The 19,825-nt window shown below is 51.8% G+C and overlaps 1 protein-coding gene and 1 long non-coding RNA gene across 12 annotated transcripts in view; both read left to right on the top strand.

The window, feature by feature from the left end:
• Window positions 1-19,825, top strand: part of LOC132224887 (uncharacterized) — a 133,035-nt gene that overhangs the window by 95,623 nt on the left and 17,587 nt on the right. The gene's annotated exons all lie outside the window — the stretch shown is intronic.
• XG (Xg glycoprotein (Xg blood group)) overlaps window positions 2,122-19,825 on the top strand; it is a 33,611-nt gene continuing 15,907 nt past the window's right edge. For 2 of the 11 annotated variants that reach the window (XM_059680024.1, XM_059680022.1), the window contains exons 1-3: window positions 2,127-2,458; window positions 16,958-16,996; window positions 18,206-18,229. In XM_059680024.1, coding sequence (XP_059536007.1) covers window positions 2,398-2,458; window positions 16,958-16,996; window positions 18,206-18,229 — 124 coding nt within the window. In that variant the 5' untranslated portion in view covers window positions 2,127-2,397. Of the gene's footprint in view, window positions 2,459-16,957; window positions 16,997-18,205; window positions 18,230-19,825 lie in introns of all 11 variants that reach the window. The other 9 variants (XM_059680023.1, XM_059680018.1, XM_059680019.1 and 6 more) reach the window with 8 other exon arrangements.

Below are 19,825 nucleotides of genomic sequence, written 5' to 3'. Positions count from 1 at the left end.
CCTGTCCGCATTTTGGAAAACCCTCACTTAACTCTGGTGCCGTGTCACCTACAGAAATTTTTTGATCTTTGCCACCGCAGTCAAACAAAGACGTATATAGTTGATATTTATTTTATGTATTTCAATGCCATTTCACAGAAAAAAAATCAACCCCAAAAAGATGAGTTCACGCCTCAACCTCTGACACGCGTGTCATTGGTTCGCAAGGTGGTAGCAAGACTCCGTGACGACAGCATTCCTGCATTTCTAAACAGGATTCTTCCATTTTCTATGTGGGTGAGCCCATGGGTGGGGGTGGGCGGGGGTGGCGAACACTTTTAAAAAAGGAATTCAGCCCTGGCCGGTGTGGCTGAGTGGATAGAGCATCGGCCTGCAGACTGGGAGGGTCCCGGGTTCGATTCCCGGTCAAGGGCATGGACCTAGGTTGCGGGCACATCCCCAGTGGGGGGCGTGCTGGAGGCAGCGGATTGATGTTTCTCTCTCATCGATGTTTCTAACTCTCCCTCTCCCTTCCTCTCTGAAATCAATAAAAATATATTTGAAAAATAAAAACATAAAAAGGAATTCAGCCCAGCAGGTGTGCCTCAGGGGTTGAGCGTGGACCTATGAGGCAGGAGGTCATGGGTTCGATTCCCGGTCAAGGGCACACGCCTGGGTTGCGGGTTTGATCGCCAGGGGTTTGGGTGTGGGTGGGACAGAGGGGGCCTGGGGGAGGAAGGGGACATATGTAATACTTTCAACAATCCTATATAATAAAAGCCTAATATGCTAAGTGTCTTGTCGTCTGGTCATCCATTCAACCAATCAAAGCGTAATATGCTAATGATATGCTAAGGCTGCTCAACCGCTCACTATGACGTGCACTGACCACCAGGGGGTAGACAGTCGACCGGTCGACCAGTCGCTATGCCGTGCACTGACCACCAGGGGGCAGACAGTGGACTGGTCAGCCAGCTGCTATGACGTGCACTGACCACCAGGGGGCAGACAGTCTACTGGTCAGCCAGCTGCTATGACGTGCACTGACCACCAGGGGCAGACAGTCGACAGGTCGGCCAGTCGCTATGACGTGCACTGACCACCAGCGGGCAGACAGCCGACTGGGCGACCAGTCGCTATGACGTGCACTGACCACCAGGGGGCAGACAGTCGACGGGTCTACCAGCTGCTATGACGTGCACTGACCACTAGGGGGCAGATGTCAACCAGTTGACCAGTCGCTATGACGTGCACTGACCACCAGGGGGCAGATTCTCTGACCAGTAGGTGAGCTTGCTCCTGGGGTCCGGCTGATGGGGACTGAGCGAGACGGGCCGGACACACCCTGGTGCCCTCCCACGGTCTCTCCCCGGCTGGCCAACCTCTTGCGTCTCTCCCTGGCCCCCAATCCTGCACCAGTGGGGTTCCTCGGCCTGGCCTGCACCCTCTTGCAATCCGGGCTTCTAGTAAAGAAATTATCTATATATATCTCCGAAATAAAAACCAACGGAAAAATATCTTTGGGTGAGGATGAACAATAAAAACAATAACAAACACTAAACAAATAAATAATAAATTATTTTTTAAAAAAATACATTTGATTGATTTTTTTTTTTTTTTTACAGGGAGGAAGGGAGAGGGATAGAGAGTTAGAAACATCGATGAGAGAGAAACATCGATCGGCTGCCTCCTGCACGCCCCCCCACTGGGGATGTGCCCGCAACCCAGGTCCGTGCCCTTGACCAGAAATCGAACCCGGGACCCTTCTGTCCGCAGGCCGGCGCTCTATCCACTGAGCCACACCGGTCAGGGCCATAAATAAGTTATTAAAAAAATGAAATATATCTCCGGCAGCTGCCGGGTATGGGACCTGGGAGCGGACTTACCCTCCGGCTGTGTGTGTGTGTGTGTGTGTGTGTGTGTGTCTCTGTGCTCCCCACCCAGCTGTGATCCACCCCCATCGCCCATTCTGCGGGAGCTGGAGGCCTCTTTGGGGAGCCTGCATTGCGGGCGGGAGCCTCCTCTGAGCTCGGGGTGGGGCCCCTTTTATCTGCCTGCGCCTCCCACACCCACACCCAAGGGAGCTGAGCCATGGACGGGGCGTGCCTGCTCTTCCAGCCTGGCCTGCCCATTGGCGCCGGGAGGTGCCCGCCTGTTTTCCCCAAACATCCAGGGGTTTGAGGGTCCGGGAGGCAGGCTCAAGGGGACCCCAGTTGAGCCCACAGGATTGGGGTTGAGCTTCCTAGTTTCTGCTGGGAGACACCATCCTTCCCTTCCCTATTCCCTCCCTCCCTTTCTTCTTTCCTCTCTCTTTGGGGAACCAGGAGTTCACACCCCCGACGGGGTGGGGTGGCGGATCCCAGGACACCCTCAGCCGCTGCCGGAGCCAGGGAGCCTCCTCTCCTCCCCTCACCAGCCATGGGAGGCCCGTGGGCGCTCCTGTGGGTCTCGGGCCTGTGTCTCCTGATCAGGGTTCGAGGTAAGAGACGCTGCCCAGGGGAGAGGGGTGGGTGGGTGGGTGGGTGAGTGGGTGAGGATGGTCTCGATGCCGGCAAACGACCTCCTTGCAAAAGAAAAAACAGAAAAGAAAGAGAAGGGGATGGAAAAAAAAAGCACAAAGACATCGACTCTGGGCTCTGGCTGGTGTGGCTCAGTGGGTAGCGCGCCGGGCTGCGGGGGGCCGAAGGGTCTCCCGGGTTGGGTGCCAGGTCAAGGGCACGTGCCCCGGGGGGTTGCTGGGCTCGGTCCCCAGTAGGGGGCGTGCAGGAGGCGGCCGATGGAGGATTCTCTCTCATCATGGATGTTTCTCTCTTTCTCTCTGAAATCCAGAAAAATATATTAAAAAGAGAGAGAGAGAGAAAAAAAAGAGAGAGCAAGAATGTCAGCTGGGAGGGGAAGACGGGGCCTGGGTGCCCCCAGGGGGGTCCAGAAATTGAAGCTATAAATGCAGGGTGTGGGCTGAGGCGCCCACGCAGATTCAAACCCCGTTCCTGGGCTTGGCATCGGGGTGTCTGCGGGGCCACTGCATGGGGCACAGACTCCTGATGGGTTTCCCGTTCGGGGAAAAGCCTGGGGGGACACGGCTTGGTTTTGGGGGAGACGGCTGCTCCCCCCCAGAAGGCGGTTTCACCTCCGAATGGGGAATTTTATTGGGTTTTTTTTTTTTTTGGACAAATGGCACGTTTCCTGGTTGTCAAGTTTTTTTTAAACGTCTGAGTTGTTGATCTCCTGCAGGGCGACGCCCAGGAGCCGGGCGGGTCTGCCCGGATTTTGGGGGGGCTGTTGGGGAGGGAGGGGGGTGAGTGAGTGAGAGCGAGTTTAGGAACTTTTGAAGGAAGAGGAGAGTATCTGAGGTTTCTTGCGGGTGACATTATTCTACGTAAAATAATGTGTGTGTGTGTGTGTGTATGTCTGTGCTCCTCACCCAGCTGTGTGTTGGCTTGCTCCTGGGTGGAAATGGCTTGGGGGGGGGGGGGGAGAGGGAAAGCGGGGGGGGTTAAGTGGGGAAAAAGGAGACCTATGTAAAACTTTAGACAATAAAAAGTAAAAAATAAATTTAAAAAATTAAAAAATAAAATAAATAAAAATAAACAAAATTAAACTAAACAAAATAAAAAATAAAGTAGTGTTTCTTGAAATATTAAAAAAATAACAATAAATAAATAAAATATATCAGAAAAAAAAAATAAAATAAAAGACAAGGATCCCAGGATCTGAATCGTTTGTGGAATCGAATGAGCCCCATAAATGGATGAATGAAAATAGAGCCGGTAGGTGTGTGTGTGGGGAGGGAGGGAGGGGGCAGAAATGCTAAAATATAATAGAAGGAAGCCTGTTCTTTGCAGATTTTTAAATATTTCCTGCGACTTTTGTGATATCACACTCTGTTAGTACAGTTGGTGTCATTTATTACACTTAAAATCCTCTTATTCTCCAAATACTAGAGGCCCCTTGTGACCGGTGGGGTCCCTCGGCCTGGCCTATGGGATCGGGCTGAAACCGGCTCTCTGACATCCCCCGAGGGGTCCCGGATGGCGAGAGGCCACAACCCAGGCCGAGGGACCCCATTGGTGCATGATGGGGGCAGGGGAGAGAGGCAGGAGGGGTCCAGGGTGTGTCCGGCCCGTCTCACTCAGTCCCGATCGGCCGGACCCCAGCAGCAAGCTCACCTACTGGTCAGAGTGTCCACCTCCTGGTGGTCAGTGCACGTCACAGCAACTGGTCGACCCGTCGGCTGTCTGCCCCCTGGTGGTCAGTGCACGTCATAGCGACTGGTCGACTTGTCGGCTTTCTGCCCCGTGGTGGTCAGTGCACGTCATAGTGACTGGTTGACCCATCGACTGTCTGCCCCCTGGTGGTCAGTGCACGTCATAGCGACTGGTTGAGCGGCCTTAGCATATCATTAGCATATTACGCTTTGATTGGTTGAACGGCCAACTGGTCAACCCGACACTTAGCCTATTAGGCTTTTATTCTATAGGATAGGATGGAATCTGGGTCATTTTGCAGGATTTTTAAAACAACCACCGGGTAAGCTTTTGGTGTGGCTCTTGGGATATTCGAATTCCCGGGCACGGCCGGCAGGCGTGTGGAAACATGTGCGAAGCGTGCGTGCCTGCTGAGGAATGAAAAGATTGCTGCCAGACGTTGTTGTCGGGAGAGGTTGGTGGTGGCATTTCCTGTTTGTCGAGTTTCGTGGGAGTTGGAGGAGGAGGACTTGGGTGTTTCGGGGACACAGCGTGCACCCCGAGATCTTCATTGGGACCCTCCTCTCATGCCTGTCGTCTGTATACAACCCCATATGTGCAGCCTGAGACAATCCATCTAGTACCTTATTTTTAAAAATATATATTTTATTGATTTTTTACAGAGAGGAAGGGAGAGGAATAGAGAGTTAGAAACATTGATGATGAGAGAGAAACATCGATCAGCTGCCTCCTGCACGCCCCTGACTGGGGATGTGCCCGCAACCAAGGTCCATGCCCTTGACCGGAATCGAACCCGGGACCCTTCAGTCCGCAGGCCGATGCTCTATCCAGTGAGACAAACAGAGTACCTTCTTTTTTGTAAATGCATTTTTTTTTTATTGATTTCAGAGAGGAAGGGAGAGGGAGAGAGAGAGAAACATCCATGAGGAGAGAGAATCATGGACCGGCTGCCTCCTGCACGCCCCCGACTGGTTGGGGATCGAGCCTGCAACCCGGGCCTGTGCCCTTGACTGGGAATCGAACCCAGGACCCTTGAGTCCGCAGACCGACGCTCTATCCACTGAGCCAAACCAGCCAGGGCTTTATATATTTTTATTATTTTTAAAAAATATATTTTTAGCGATTTCAGAGATGAAGTGAGAGGGAGAGATGGAAACATCCATGATGAGAGAGGATCATGGATCCGCTGTCTTCAGCACGCCCACAACTGGGAATCGAGCCTGAAAACCGGGCGTGTGCCCTTGACTGGGAATCGAACCCTGACCTCCTGGTTCCTCGGTCGACGCTCACCACTGAGCCACACTGGCCTGCCCTGGATTTTTCAACGAGGCCCGAGCTCAGGTCTTTGGTGACGGGTCCCTACGCCCCGTGCGGCGCTTAGCTTCCGAGCGCATTCTCACACCCCCGGAGGTGGGGTTGCACTGCCTGGGCCCACTTTATGGATGGGTAAACTGAGGCATGGCACCGTTCAATCATTGGCCAGATGGTTACCCCATGGGGGACCGGGCCCTGAGCGGGGTGTCCGCCCAAGGCCGACCGGTGGTGCATGGCTTCTTGACTTTGTGCAGGAAACATTTCCCAGCAAGCGTCCAGGCGGATTTTAAAAGGGGTTTGTTCATTGAAGCCGGGGACGGTGAAACGAGGGAGGACCGAGATTAGAAGCAGGAACAGGAGAGGGACTGGGTGGGGACATGAGCTCCCTAAGAAGTCAGAGAGGCCTGGCCGGTGTGGCTCAGTGGTTGAGCGTCGACCTAGGAACCAGGAGGTCAGGGTTCGATTCCCGGTCAAGGGGACATGCCCGGGTTGCAGGCTCCATCCCCAGTGGGGGGCGTGCAGGAGGCGGCCGGTCCCTTGTTCTTTCTCATCATGGACGTTTCTATCTCTCCCTCTCCCTTCCTCTCAATTTATAATAATAAAAGTGTAATATCCTAATTTGACCGGACACCCGAACGACCTTCCGGACGTCATTCCCAGCGTCCTTCTGGATGAAGCCGTGGTGGCTGGGGCCAAGGCAGAGATGGTTAGGGGCGATCAGGCAGGCAGGGGAGCGGTTAGAGGCGATCGGGCAGGCAGGGGAGTGGTTAGGGGCGATCAGGCAGGCAGGGGAGTGGTTAGGGGCGATCAGGCAGGAAGGTGAGTGGTTAGGGGCGATCAGGCAGGCAGAGGGGTTAGGGGTGATCAGGCAGGCAGACCAGTGGTTAGGGGCGATCAGGCAGGCAGGCGAGTGTTTAGGGGCGATCAGGCAGGCAGGGGAGTGGTTAGGGGTCATCAGGCAGGCAGGCGAGTGGTTAGAGGCGATCAGGCAGGCAGGCGAGCGGTTAGGGGCGATCAGGCAGGCAGGGGAGCGGTTAGGGGTGATCAGGCAGGCAGGGGAGCGGTTAGAGGCGATCAGGCAGGCAGGCGAGCGGTTAGGGGTGATCAGGCAGGCAGGGGAGCGGTTAGAGGCGATCAGGCAGGCAGGCGAGTGGTTAGGGGTGATCAGGCAGGCAGGCGAGTGGTTAGGGGTGATCAGGCAGGCAGGCAGAGTGGTTGGGGGTGATCAGGCAGGCAGGTGAGTGGTTAGGGGTGATCAGGCAGGCAGGGGAGTGGTTAGGGGCAATCAGGCAGGCAGGGGAGTGGTTAGGGGCGATCAGGCCAGCAGGAGAGCGGTTAGGGGCGATCAGGCAGGCAGGGGAGCGGTTAGAGGCAATCAGGCAGGCAGGAGAGCGGTTAGGAGTGATCAGGCAGGCAGGGGAGTGGTTAGGAGCCAGTGGTCCCATATTGCGAGAGGGTGCAGGCCAGGCTGAGGAACCCCCTTCCCCTCCCATACATGAATTTCGTGCACTGGGCCTCTAGCAAAAATATATGAAAAGTTATAGAAGTCAGAGAAAAGGGGTCCTTGTGGGTCACGTTAGGGGTTTTGCCTGAGATGAACTGCTAATGACTGCTGCTCCCCTGGTTGCCAACCTTGTGGGGTTCCTTAGAGTTAGGAGGTGCCTGGCTGGGGGGAAAACAGGGGAGGGGAGAGGTGGGTGTGTGATCCTGGGAGAGAGAGGGCAGCCTGGAAACTTCCTTCTGAGGGGATTTTAAGACTGGGCGTTCGGCCCTATCTGGTGTAAGCTCAGTGGATAGAGCGTCGGCCTGCAGACCAAAGGGTCCCGGGTTCGATTCTGCTCAAGGGCACATACCTCGGTGGCAGGCTCCTCCCCGGCCCGGGCCCTGGTCAGTGCGCGTGCAGGAGGCAACCCATCGATGTGTTTCTCTCACCTCGATGTTTCTCTCTCTCTCTCTCTCTCTCTCTCTCACTCGCTCTAAAAGCAAAATGGAAAATTATCGTCTGGTGAGGATTAACAAAAGAACAAAAAAACACTGGGTGGTAGCCAACACCTTGTATGCAGATATGCATCCCCCATGGACACAGATAATAGGGTGGTGAAGGTCTAATGATATGCTAAGTCCGCTACTGCTTGCTATGACGTGCACTGACCACCAGGGGGCAGATGTCAACCGGTTGACCAGTCGCTATGACGTGCACTGACCACCAGGGGGCAGATGTCAACCAGTGGACCAGTCGCTATGACGTGCACTGACCACCAGGGGGCAGACGCTCTGACCGGTAGGTGAGCTTGCTGCTGGGGTCCGGCCGATCGGGACTGAGTGAGACGGGCCGGACACGCCCTGGAGCCCTCCCACAGTCCCTCCCTGGCCCCCATCTTGCACCAGTGGGGTCCCTCAGCCTGGCCTGCGCCCCCTCACAATCTGGGACCCCTCGGGGGATGTCGGAGAGCCGGTTTCAGCCCGATCCCGCAGGCCAGGTTGAGGGACCCCACAGGTGCACGAATTCACGCACTGGGCCTCTAGTAAAATCAATCAATCAATCAATCGATCCATCAATCAAACAAAACAACAGCACTGGTCGTGTAGGGGAGGATCTCCGTAGAATAATCACCAGCTTTCTGCTGATGTTTCTACAAGAGATTTATTCTGTTCACTGCATCTGTCCTGGGGCGTGGTTCGCCCAGATGGCACTTAACTGGGTTTCTGCTCTCCGTCTCCCGGAGTCGGGTGATTGAAGCAATTTACTCTCTGGGTGAGGAGACGTGCAGGCCATTTCCTCTGTTTATTTTTTTAGTTTTTAAAAGTTGGTTTCAGAGAGGAAGGGAGAGGGAGAGAGAGAGAGAAACATCCATGATGAGAGAGAATCACGGATCAGCTGCCTCCAGCACGTCCCCTGCTGGGGATGGAGCCCGCAGCCCCGGCCTGTGCCCTTGACCGGGAATCGAACCGTGACCTCCTGGCTCATAGGTCAGCACTCCACCACTGAGCCACACCAGCCGGTCTCTATTCCCCTTCTTTCCTCGTAAGCCCTCCACCATCTTTGGCTGGAATCCGTGGGTGGGTATGGAGTTTGCCGCCCTAATGGGTCATTGAACCAGCTGGTTGTCGCCTGGCCCATCCATGGGGCTGAGGCCGTCCAGTTATTTAGGGCAAGGATGCTGAAGGCCTGATGGACGCAGGTGTGGGCGGGAGAACTGGATTCAGGAGGTGGGTGGGCCCCTGGCGAGCTGGGAACCCCGTCTTTGTAGAAGCCCCATTATTGGAGATGCTGAGAGATGATAGGAGAGCGTCCGGCCATCTGGTTGACCCATTAGCTGAGCCTCTTGGGTTCCAGACACAGGGTGCCCCAGGGGGTAGGGGGCGTGTAGGGGTTGCTGTGTGGATCTCCACTCAATGGAACAGCCCCCAACACGTGCAGGCCAGAAGGGACACCCCTCAGGTGGGGATGTTGAAGGTAGACATTCCCAAGGTGGGGAAGACGGGGACCCCCAGGGAACACGTGGGAGTTAGGTGTGGGTGTCATGGCTGGGGATGGGGAGCTGCTATCATCAAGTAAGAGGAAGTCGTGGGTGTGTTGAATGTCCGTTGACGCACAGGACTGGCCCCCAAACCAGGGAGTGAATGATCCACCCCCCAGTGTGACTGGTGCTGGGGTTCCGAACGCCGGCCTTAGCACGAGAGACTCCGTCATCCGTCTCCCCTGTGATCTGTCAATCATCGATGCATGACCTTTCAGTCATCCATCTCCTCTATCAATCATGTAGCTATGCATCTGTCATCTATCATCTATGATGTATCTATCCATCTGTTATTTATTTATCTGTTTAGCTATCCATCATCTAGCTGTTCATTATCTATCTATCTATCTATCTATCTATCTATCTATCTATCTATCCATCCATCATCTATCTATCACATATGATCTACCAGTCATCTATCTATCTATCTATCTATGCATCTATCTATCTAATCTATCATCTATCTATCCATCCATCAACTATTTACCAATCTATCATCTACATATCCATTCATCTATTATCTATCTCCCTATGTATGTATGTATGTATCTATATCTATCTTTTATCTATCCATCATCTACCTATCTACCCATCTATCATCTACCTATATACCTACTTGTCTATCATCTATATCTATCATCTCTATCTATCTATCATCTATCTATCTATCTATCTATCTATCTATCTATCTATCTATCTATCATCTATCTATGTCTATCATCATCACCTACTTATCTATTCATCTATCACCTAACTATTCATCATCTACCTATCATATATCTATTTATCTATCTATATCTTTCATCTATTCCTTTATATCCTTCAGAAAAGCCTGCTTTCGCATAAGACTCTATCATCCCTCTCACCTATATATGATCTTCTAATTATCTGTCTCATTTATGAATCATCTATCTATCTATCTATCTATCTAATCTATATATATCCAGCCATTATCTATTTATCCATCATCTACTCAGCTACATATTTATTTATCTACAATCTACCCATTTATACATCTATCTTTCATGTATTTATATCTATCTATCTATCTATCTATCTATTATTTATCTATAGGGTACTATCATCTATCTATTATCTATATCTATCTATCTATCTATCTATCTATCTATCTATCTATCTATCATCTATCTACCTATCCTATCATCTATATATTATCTATCTACCATCTATCTATCTATCTCCCTATCTATGTATCATCTGTCTACCTATCTATCTAGAAAGCAAAATTTATTTTCACAAATGAACTTATAAGATGGTTTTGGGCTGGCAAGTCCAACATTTGGACACTCAGGCAGGATTTGACCTTGCCACCTGGAGTCCAAATTCGAGGCGGGGGGCGGGGAGGGGGTGGTTGAGGATCTCCTGGCCCCTGGGGATGGGTTGGGTCAACTGGACCATGTCCTGTTCACACCATAGACTTGCAAAGTGAAGTCCCAGCCTGGCCAGTGTGGCTCAGTGGTTGAGCATCGACCTATGAACCAGGAGGTCACGGTTCGATTCCCGGTCAAGGGCACATGCCCGGGTTGCGGGCTCCATCCCCAGTGGGGGGCGTGCAGGAGGCGGCCGATGCATGATTCTCTCTCACCATTGATGTTTCTCTCTCTCTCCCTTCCTCTCTGAGATCCATAAAATATATATTGAAACAAACAAACAAACAAAAAATGAGGTGCAAGACCAGCAGCACCCTCACCCCCTGGGAACGGGGGAAAGAGATACTCACCCTCAGCCACACCTGCTCGGCTGGAATCTGCAGGCACCTAGATTCCAGGTGACTTGCACGTCTGGCTTGAAGGGCCCAAGAGGTGCCCAGGCAGAAGCGTAGAGGCTCATGGGACAGGTTGTGGGTGCAGCCAGCACCCGGGGTGTGGCCTGGCTTCAAACACGGGGGCCACACCTTTTTTTTTTCCATCTTAGTCTCAGGGTGGGGCGGCTGCTTCTGTTCTGTTCCCTCAGGCTGTCCAACCAGTGACTCCATGAAGGTTGAGCAACTTCTTTCTTTTCTTTTTTTTTTCTTCCAAAATATCTTTTATCCGGCCAGCATGGCTCAGTGGTTGAGTGTCAACCTATGAACCAGGAGGTCCCAGGTTCAATTCCTGGTCAGGGCACATGCCCGGGTTGTGGGCTCGATCCCCAGAAGGGGGCGTGCAGGAGGCAGCCGATCCATGATTCTCTCTCATCATGGATGTTTCTATCTCTCTCTCCCTCTCCCTTCCTCTCTGAAATCAATAAAAATATATTTGTAAAAACCCCCAAAACAAAAGCCCTAGCCGGTTTTGCTCAGTGGATAGAGCGTCAGCTTGTTGACCTAAGGGTCTCGGGTTTGATTCCTGGTCAAGGGCACGTGCCTGGGTTGTGGGCTCGATCCCCAGTAGGGGGCGTGCAGGAGGCAGCCTGTCCATGATTCTCTCTCATCATTGATATTCTCTCTCTCTCTCTCTCTCTCTCTCTCTCTCTCTCTCTCTCTCTCCCTCCCTTCCTCTCTCTGAAATCAATATATATATATATATATATATATATATATATATATATATATATATATATATATATATATATACATACAGTGGGGCCTTGACTTATGAGTTTAATTCGTTCTGTGACCGAGCTCATTAAGGAGCTCATTAACTCAAATTACTCTATCAACTCAATGCAAAAAATCTGCCAAAAGACAGCTGGTATCTCAAAAAACTCATTAGTCAGGACACTTGTAAGTCAAGGCACCACTGTATGTATGTGTATGTATGTATGTGTGTGTGTGTGTATATATATATATATATATATATATATATATACACACACACACAAACATATATATATAAATAAAAGAAACTGCCGGGAGCCAGTCCATCCTTGCTGTTTCAAGGGACCTGGCATATATGGCATACGGTTCTTAATATGTTTGCTCACCTTCTTGGCCCTGTGTTCTAACCAAGGTCACCTCTCCGAGAAAGGTTGTTTCCCCAGGTAGGGATTTTCCCCTGAAGTTAGGGAGGGAATAAAACCCCTCAACTAAGTGCCAGGCGGGTAATTAATCACTTTAACTACGAACAATCATGCTTAAGCTACATAATCTTTACTCCCTGGAATGGAGATAAGAAACACCCTAACCTTTGTAATAGACATTGATAGGATTGAATCAACTGGTATAAATACAGATGTAACAAGACAGCAAGAGACAGAACTCAGAATCTAGAGACAGAGACAGAACTCAGAACTTAGAACACAGAATTCAGAAGACAGAACCTACATGGAGCCTGGAGACAGAAGAACTTCGCTGGAGAGAACATGGCAATAGATCCTGGACTGAACCTGACTACACAACATGGCAAGAGAACCTGACTAGAACCTGGTGACTGAACCTGGCTGGAGATCTGAAGCAGAACCTCTCTGGAGATCCAGACCAGAACTTGGTTGGAGATCCTGGCTAGGCTGCTGATCAACTGAACGCTGTCTCCGTGTCCTTCCTTCTTCGCCGACTCCGTCCACACCTTTGGGGACCCCTGAACCTGCTGGGGTTGGACCCCGGCAAGAAACCATGACACTGCCTTTGTATAAGTTCTGCCCTGGCAGGGTAGCTGAGTTGCTTAGAGCACCGATGAGTGGGCCAACAAATCTATGTTTCTTCCTCTCCCCTCCCTATGTCCCCTCTAAAATAAGATAAAAAAATTTTTTTAAATAGAAAGAAATCATGATGACATGGGCTTTGGTCTTTCTGAGTAAATCTCCTCGGGAACATGAAGAAGAAGAAGAAGAAGAAGAACATGAACAAGAACAACAAGAAGAACAACAACAACAACAAGAACAACAAGAACAAGAACAACAACAAGAAAAAAACAAGAACAAGAACAACAACAAGAACAACAAGAACAACAACAACAAGAACAACAACAAGAACAACAACAACAAGAACAAGAAGAACAACAACAAGAAAAAAACAAGAACAAGAACAACAACAAGAACAACAACAAGAACAACAACAAGAAGAACAGGAAGAGGAAAACAAAAGACAATTGTCTTAAAGGGACAGCTGTTCTAAATGAAATCTCTCTATATAAAAGCCTAAGCGACTGTTAGTCCAGAACCACAGGAACGACCGGTCGCTATGACGTGCACTGACCACCAGGGGGCAGACTCTCAATGCAGGAGCTGCCCCCTGGTGGTCAGTATGCTCCCACAGCCAACCTCCTCCAGCCGGCCAACCTCCCGCGGTCCCTCCCCCCAGCCCGCAGGCCCCGATTGCCAACCTCCTGGTCTCTCCCCCTCGATGGCAGGCCCCGATTGGGGCCGGGCCCTGAGCTGGGACAGGGATCCGGGGGACCGGGGGTGGCGGCGGACACGGGAGGCGAGGGAAGGACGATGGGGAGAGGCAGGGAGGTGGGGAACCTTATCGCCCCTGCTCGCTGGCCAGGCCTAGGGACCCCACCCGTGCACGAATTTCATGCACCGGGCCTCTAATAAATTATAAGACCCTGCCTGTGTCCGCGAGTGGGTGGTGTGCCCCAGGCAGAAGCAGTCAACAAGAATTAAATTCCGTGGTGTGTACACTCTGTTGGTAACAGGTCTAACTGCGGCCAGGGCTTGAGATAGTTGCGGTGTTTTTCTTTCCTTTCTCCTCCCTGCCTCCGCCACCTCCGACTTTCTCAGAGTTTGCCTGGGGCTAACTTGGTCCTGTAGATGCAGAGTCAAGAATTCAGTGGTTCCTGGAAGCTGCCAGGGACCTTGCTCTGGTTTCTGTGGTCTGTTCTGGGGGCAGCAGCTACTGTCATGCACAGCGTCCGCCTTGGGCGATATTATTATTTCAAGCTAGAGGCTCGGTGCATGAAATTCGTGCACTCAGGGGGAGGTCTCTGAGCCCGGCCTGTGCCCTCTCACAATCCGGGAGCCCTCGGGGGATGTCCGACGGATGGCTTAGGCCCGCTCCCCGTGAGCCCAGCTTCTGGCTGAGCGGCGCTCTCCCTGTGGGAGCGCACTGACCACCAGGGGGCAGCTCCTGCATTGAGCGTCTGCCCCCTGGTGGTCAGGGCGCATCATAGCGACAGGTCATTCCACCATTTGTTCGATTTGCACATTAGCCTTTTGTGATATAGGATAGATTTTTATTGATTTCACAGAGGAAGGGAGAGGGAGAGAGGAAGAGAAACATCTATGATGAGAGAGAATCATAGGTCGGCTGCCTCCTGCACGCCCCCTACTGGGGATCGAGCCCGCAACCCGGGCCTGTGGCCTTGACCGGGAATCGAACCCGGGACCCTTCAGTCTGCAGGCCGACGCTCTAACCACTGAGCCACACCGGCTAGAGCTTTGCTCTGCTCTTGTCTATGTAACGGCCCCCCCCATAAGGCCAGCACTGCCATCCCAAAACATTTGAGGGTGCTTCCTTCTCAGGCATTTCTGGACCTGGAAACTGTGGTTTTGATTAAACTGTGGAGTTAGCTAAGCAAAGGAAAAAAAAAAAAGCAAAGAAAAAAAAGCAAATGAGAAACAGATGTCCAGTTTTATTTTTTTTAAAAAAAATATATATATATTTTAGCCCTGGCTGGTTTGGCTCAATGAATAGCGCGTCGGCCTGCGGACTGAAGGGTTGAAGGGTCCCGGGTTCGATTCCCGGTCAAGGGCACATGCCCGGGTTGTGGGCTCCATCCCCAGTAGGGGGCGTGCAAGAGGCAGCCGATCCATGATTCTCACTCATCATGGATGTTTCTATCTCTCTCTCTCCTTCTCCCTTCCTCTCTGAAATCAATAAAAATATATTCAAAAATATAAATATATGTATGCATTTATTTCAGAGAGGGAGAGAGAGAGAGAAACATCCAATGATGAGAGAGAATCATGCATCGGCCGCCTCCTGCACGCCCCCTACTGGGGATGGAGCCCACAACCCGGGCATGTGCCCTTGACCGGCAATCGAACCCAGGACTTCCTGATTCCTAGGTCGACGCTCTAGCCATTGAGCCACACCAGCCAAGGCTTTGCCCTGATCTTGTCTGTCTAACTCCCTCCTCTAACCCCGCGCCCCCCTCCCCCCCCCCCAAAGACCAGAACAGACTATTTCCTGCGGAAACAGGACTTGTGGGTTTCATTAAACCGCAGAGCAAGCTAAGCAAAAAAAAAGAAAGAAAGAAAGAAAAAAATGCAAATGAGAAACAGCTGGTGAGTCAAGTCCTAGCCAGTGTGGCTCAGTGGCTAGAGCGTCAGCCTGTGGCCTGAAGGGACCCAGGTTCGATTCCCGGTCAAGGGCACGTACCTGGGTTGCAGGCTCCATTCCCAGTAGGGGGCGTGCAGGAGGCAGCCGGTCCATGATTCTCTTTCTTCGTGGATGTTTCTCTCTCTCTCTCCCTTCCTCTCTGAAATCAATAAAAAAATATTTTTAAAAGACACCAAGTTTGTAAAAACAGAGGGAGAGAGAGAGAGAGAGAGAGAGAGAGAGAGAGAGAGAGAGAGACTTTCCAGCTCACTTTTGCTCTGAGTGGAAAAAATGTGCGTAAGGACAGTTTTGCCTCCTAATTCCCCTTCTCACCCCAACACATGGAGCCCCAAGAATCACTGTGAGTGACTCGGGGGATCTCCCTGACCCAGGGACCCCTGTCCCAGGTGGGGGAGCCTGCAAAGGCGTGGCTGCAAAGTTGGGGAGCCCCCGGGGTTGGAGGGTGGTGCCCATGGCCACCCTGCCCGCCTGCAGGAGCGGACACGGGCCTCATGCCTGGTGCGTGCAACTGGCTGGAGACGCCTGGGTTTTGCAGGCAGCGAGGTGGTTGGAACCCCAACCCCCCTCCTCCCGCGCCCCATGCGCGTGCGTCATGGTCACACCACCCTCCGTGGTGCGTAACCCTGACACCCACACACCGCGGCCGTTGCTTCCTTAGCAACCCCAGCACCTGCGAGGCCCAAGGAGGCGGCTGGAAGGGGGACACGGAGGGAGCGCGCCAAGGCGAGAGGGGCGCATTCTGCAAACTGAGGCCTGGCTGTTAGGGGAGCTCAGGTCGCCAAGGACGCACGGACCGCCCTCTCCGGAAGTGGCCCCGTGTGCGCGCTCTGGGGACAACCCGCCCGGGGCCTCTCAGCGCGTTGCGCAAAGGCACTTCGGACAGGCCTGGGGTGGGGTGGGGTGGGGTAGGGTGGGATGGGGGTAGGGAGGGACCCGCCATACGGAGGCCTGGGAGGACCTGGGACCTGGGAGAGGCCGGCACACAGCGCGCAGGACGCGGTTTGGCACCGGTTTACGCACCTTTTTGGAGCGATGGCGATTGCGCCCTAGACCCTCTGGATTTGGCCTCGCAAGCGCTTCCGAGACCAAGGGGGCAGCTGGACGCGGGGTCAGGAGGGCGCTGCGCAAAGGCGAGATGGGAACCCCGTGCAAACTGAGGCTGGATGTGAGGGGATCCCCACGCCCCCGGCCACCCACCCCCATCGCCATCAACGCACGCATCTCCGTCTTTGGTGGGCGGTTTGCAAAGCTCGGAGAGGGCGCATTCTGCAAACTGAGGCTGGATCCGTGAGGGGATCCCGCGTCGCCGGGAATGCATGTGCCCTGGGCCAGAATCGAACCCGGGACCCTTCAGTCTACAGGCCGATGGTCTATCCACTGAGCCACATGGTCTATTCACTTAAAAAATGCATTTATATTTTTATTGATTTTAGAGAGAGGAAGGGAGATGGGGAGAGAAACATTCATGATGAGAGAGAGAATCATGGATCGGCTGCCTCCTGCGCGCCCCCTGCTGGGGATCGAACCGGTGACCTCCTGGTTCATAGGTCGATGCTCAACCACTGAGCCACACCGGCCGGGCTGTGTGTGTGTGTGTGTGTGGGGGGGGTTGCCCTTTGCTGGGTGGGGGATCTCGGGGTTCTGGACGAGGAATCAGGGACCATGGCTATTGCATCTCGGGGTGACTTACGCCCTGTGTGTTGCCCCCACAGGACAAGGTGACTTTGACTTGGCTGACGCTCTCGACCCAGGTAGGTGCCCCAATATTGGGGGGGGTTGGGGGGAGGGTTAAGAATGGGGTGTGTTTCCCACGAGACTGGAGACGCCTGTGAGCAGGTCTTGGCCAAGGGACATCTTGAATGTGGGGTTCACTCAGCCTCCTGTCTCCGTGTGTCTGAGCTGCTCAGGGCTGTATCCTGGGTTCTCGCTGCTGGTTTTTGCTATTTTTTTTTAATGGAAAATTTCCATCTTTTCATGTTAGATTTATTTTTTAAAATATATTTTTATGGATTTTAGAGAGGAACGGGGAGAGAGAAACATCTATGAGGACAGAGAATCATGGACCGGCTGCCTCCTGCACGCCCCCTACTGGGGATGGAGCCCGCAACCCCGGGCATGTGCCCTTGACCGGGAATCGAACCCGGGACCCTTCAGTCCACAGGCTGACGTGCTATCCACTGAGCCAAACAGCCTTAGTTTTAAATGTCGCTGAATTTTCCTTGGTTCTCAGGGGCCATCCCTGTACCGAATATGAAATCACAATTTCTTTCTTTTTATTTTTTTAATTTGATTCTGAGGTCCAAGGAATCTATATCTTTTTCTTTATTGTTTAATGAAAAGTTTTAATCGAAAGCGTTTTAATCAAAAATGTTCTTTTAATCAAAAAACATTTTAATCAATTATTCTAATAAAAATTATTTTAATAAAAAATTTTTTAATCTTCACCTGATGATGTTTACAAAACTGATTTTTAGAGAGAGTGGAAGGGCGGGGGGGGGGGGCGGACGAGAGAGAGAGGTCAATGTGAGAGAAACACATCTATTGGTCGCCTCCTGCCTCAAGCCTCCAACAGCGGTCCATGCCTTTGGCTGGATTCGAACCCGCAACGCTTCCGTCCGCAGGCTGATGCTCTATCCACTGAGCCAAACTGGCCAGGGCTGAATTTTTCTTTTTTCTTTTTCTTAGAGATAATGGAAGGGAGAGAGGAAGGGGGTGGACAGAGAGAGAGAGAGAGAGAGAGAGAGAGAGAGAGAGAGAGAGACAGATCCATGATGAGAGAGAATCATGCATCGGCCGCCTCCTGCACGCCCCTTACTGGGGATGGAGCCCACAACCCGGGCCTGTGCCCTTCACCGGGAATCGAACCCGGGACCTCCTGTGTCCCATCATCCTTTTAAAAATGCTACTCGCACTTCTTTCCTTCATGCTGATTGAGTGTGTGTTCTGTCTCTTATTTACAGACCCCACCAAGAAGCCGGGCTCAGGTGAGTGGTGACCTGGCTGGGCTTACCTGAGCCATGTGTGGGCGGGTATCTATAGGCTGTGGTGTGTGTGCTACCGGTCGGAGTGTCTGCCCCCTGGTGGTCAGTGCACGTCACAGCGACTGGTCGACTGTCTGCCCCCTGGTGGTCAGTGCACGTCACAGCGACTGGTCGACTGTCTGCCCCCTGGTGGTCAGTGCACGTCATAGCGACTGGTCGACTGCCCCCTGGTGGTCAGTGCACCTCATAGCGACTGGTCGACCCTTCGACTGTCTGCCCCCTGGTGGTCAGTGCACGTCATAGCGACTGGTCGACTGTCTGCCCCCTGGTGGTCAGTGCACGTCATAGCGACTGGTTGACAGTCTGCCCCCTGGTGGTCAGTGCATGTCATAGCGAATGGTCAGAGCGTCTGCCCCCTGGTGGTCAGTGCCTGTCATAGCGATTGGTTGACAGTCTGCCCCCTGGTGGTCAGTGCACGTCATAGCAAGGGGTTGACAGTCTGCCCCCTGGTGGTCAGTGCACGTCATAGCAAGGGGTTGACAGTCTGCCCCCTGGTGGTCAGTGCACGTCATAGCGAGCAATTGAGCGGCCTTAGCATATCATTAGCATATTACGCTTTGATTGGTCGAATCGCAAACTGGACACTCAGCATATTAGACTTTTATTACATAGGAGTGTGCGTGTGTGTGAAAAAAGATATAAGTGATTGATGGCCAGATATCAGACGTGACAAGAAAACCTTAGTCATTGGGGAGATGTCATTGGAATCACAGAGAAACTTCACCGATCTCTTCCTGGGGGTGAGGGTGGAGGGGGGCGCTCACGCCCTGTGGTATCCGCTCTCCTGTTCATGGCTGCGTACTATTCCCCTGCATGGATGACAACACGTGTTAGTGGAGATGTGGACACGTCTGAGCCCTGGTGCCTTACTGGTGGGGATGTCCGATGGGACAGCCGACGTGAGAAATAACCTAGAATAGTTCTTTAGAAAAAATAATGGCGACATAGAGTAACCCCATGATATAGCAATTTTATGCCAAGATGTATATATATATATATATATATATATATATATATATATATATATATATATATATATATATATATAGTAAAGGGTGTCCCAAAATTCACGCAAGATTTGAATTTGGCGTGAGCATAACAACAACAAAATAAAAGCCTGATTGGACTCGGTTTATTGAATCAGATTCTAATATCTGTTGCCCTTGGATGTCAATCCCTTCGATTCGATCAGCATCACCAAGGACCAATGATGGCCCAGGAGCAGGGATAGGGAAGACCAATGAAGACCGCGGCTTTGCGTCTGTGCCAGCAAAGCCGGGGAGGCCATGGGCCCAACGTGCTATTGCACACATAAACCCTAGACTGTGTCCTTTATGAATCAATCAGAAATTTACAGTTTTTAATGATAAACCTGTGTTTTCTATCAAAATTACTTCTTGCGTGAATTTTGGGACACCATATATATATATATATATATATATATACTATATACATATCCCATGTTCAAATGCTATTAAATCGCATTGTTTACCCATATCTTCAGAAAAAATTTTCACTTCTCCTGTCGTGGTAGACAAC

This window comes from Myotis daubentonii, chromosome X (assembly GCF_963259705.1).
Source record: "Myotis daubentonii chromosome X, mMyoDau2.1, whole genome shotgun sequence".
NCBI lineage: Eukaryota > Metazoa > Chordata > Mammalia > Chiroptera > Vespertilionidae > Myotis > Myotis daubentonii.
Note: the sequence above shows the minus strand (reverse complement) of the source record. Positions and strands in the feature narration are given on the sequence as shown.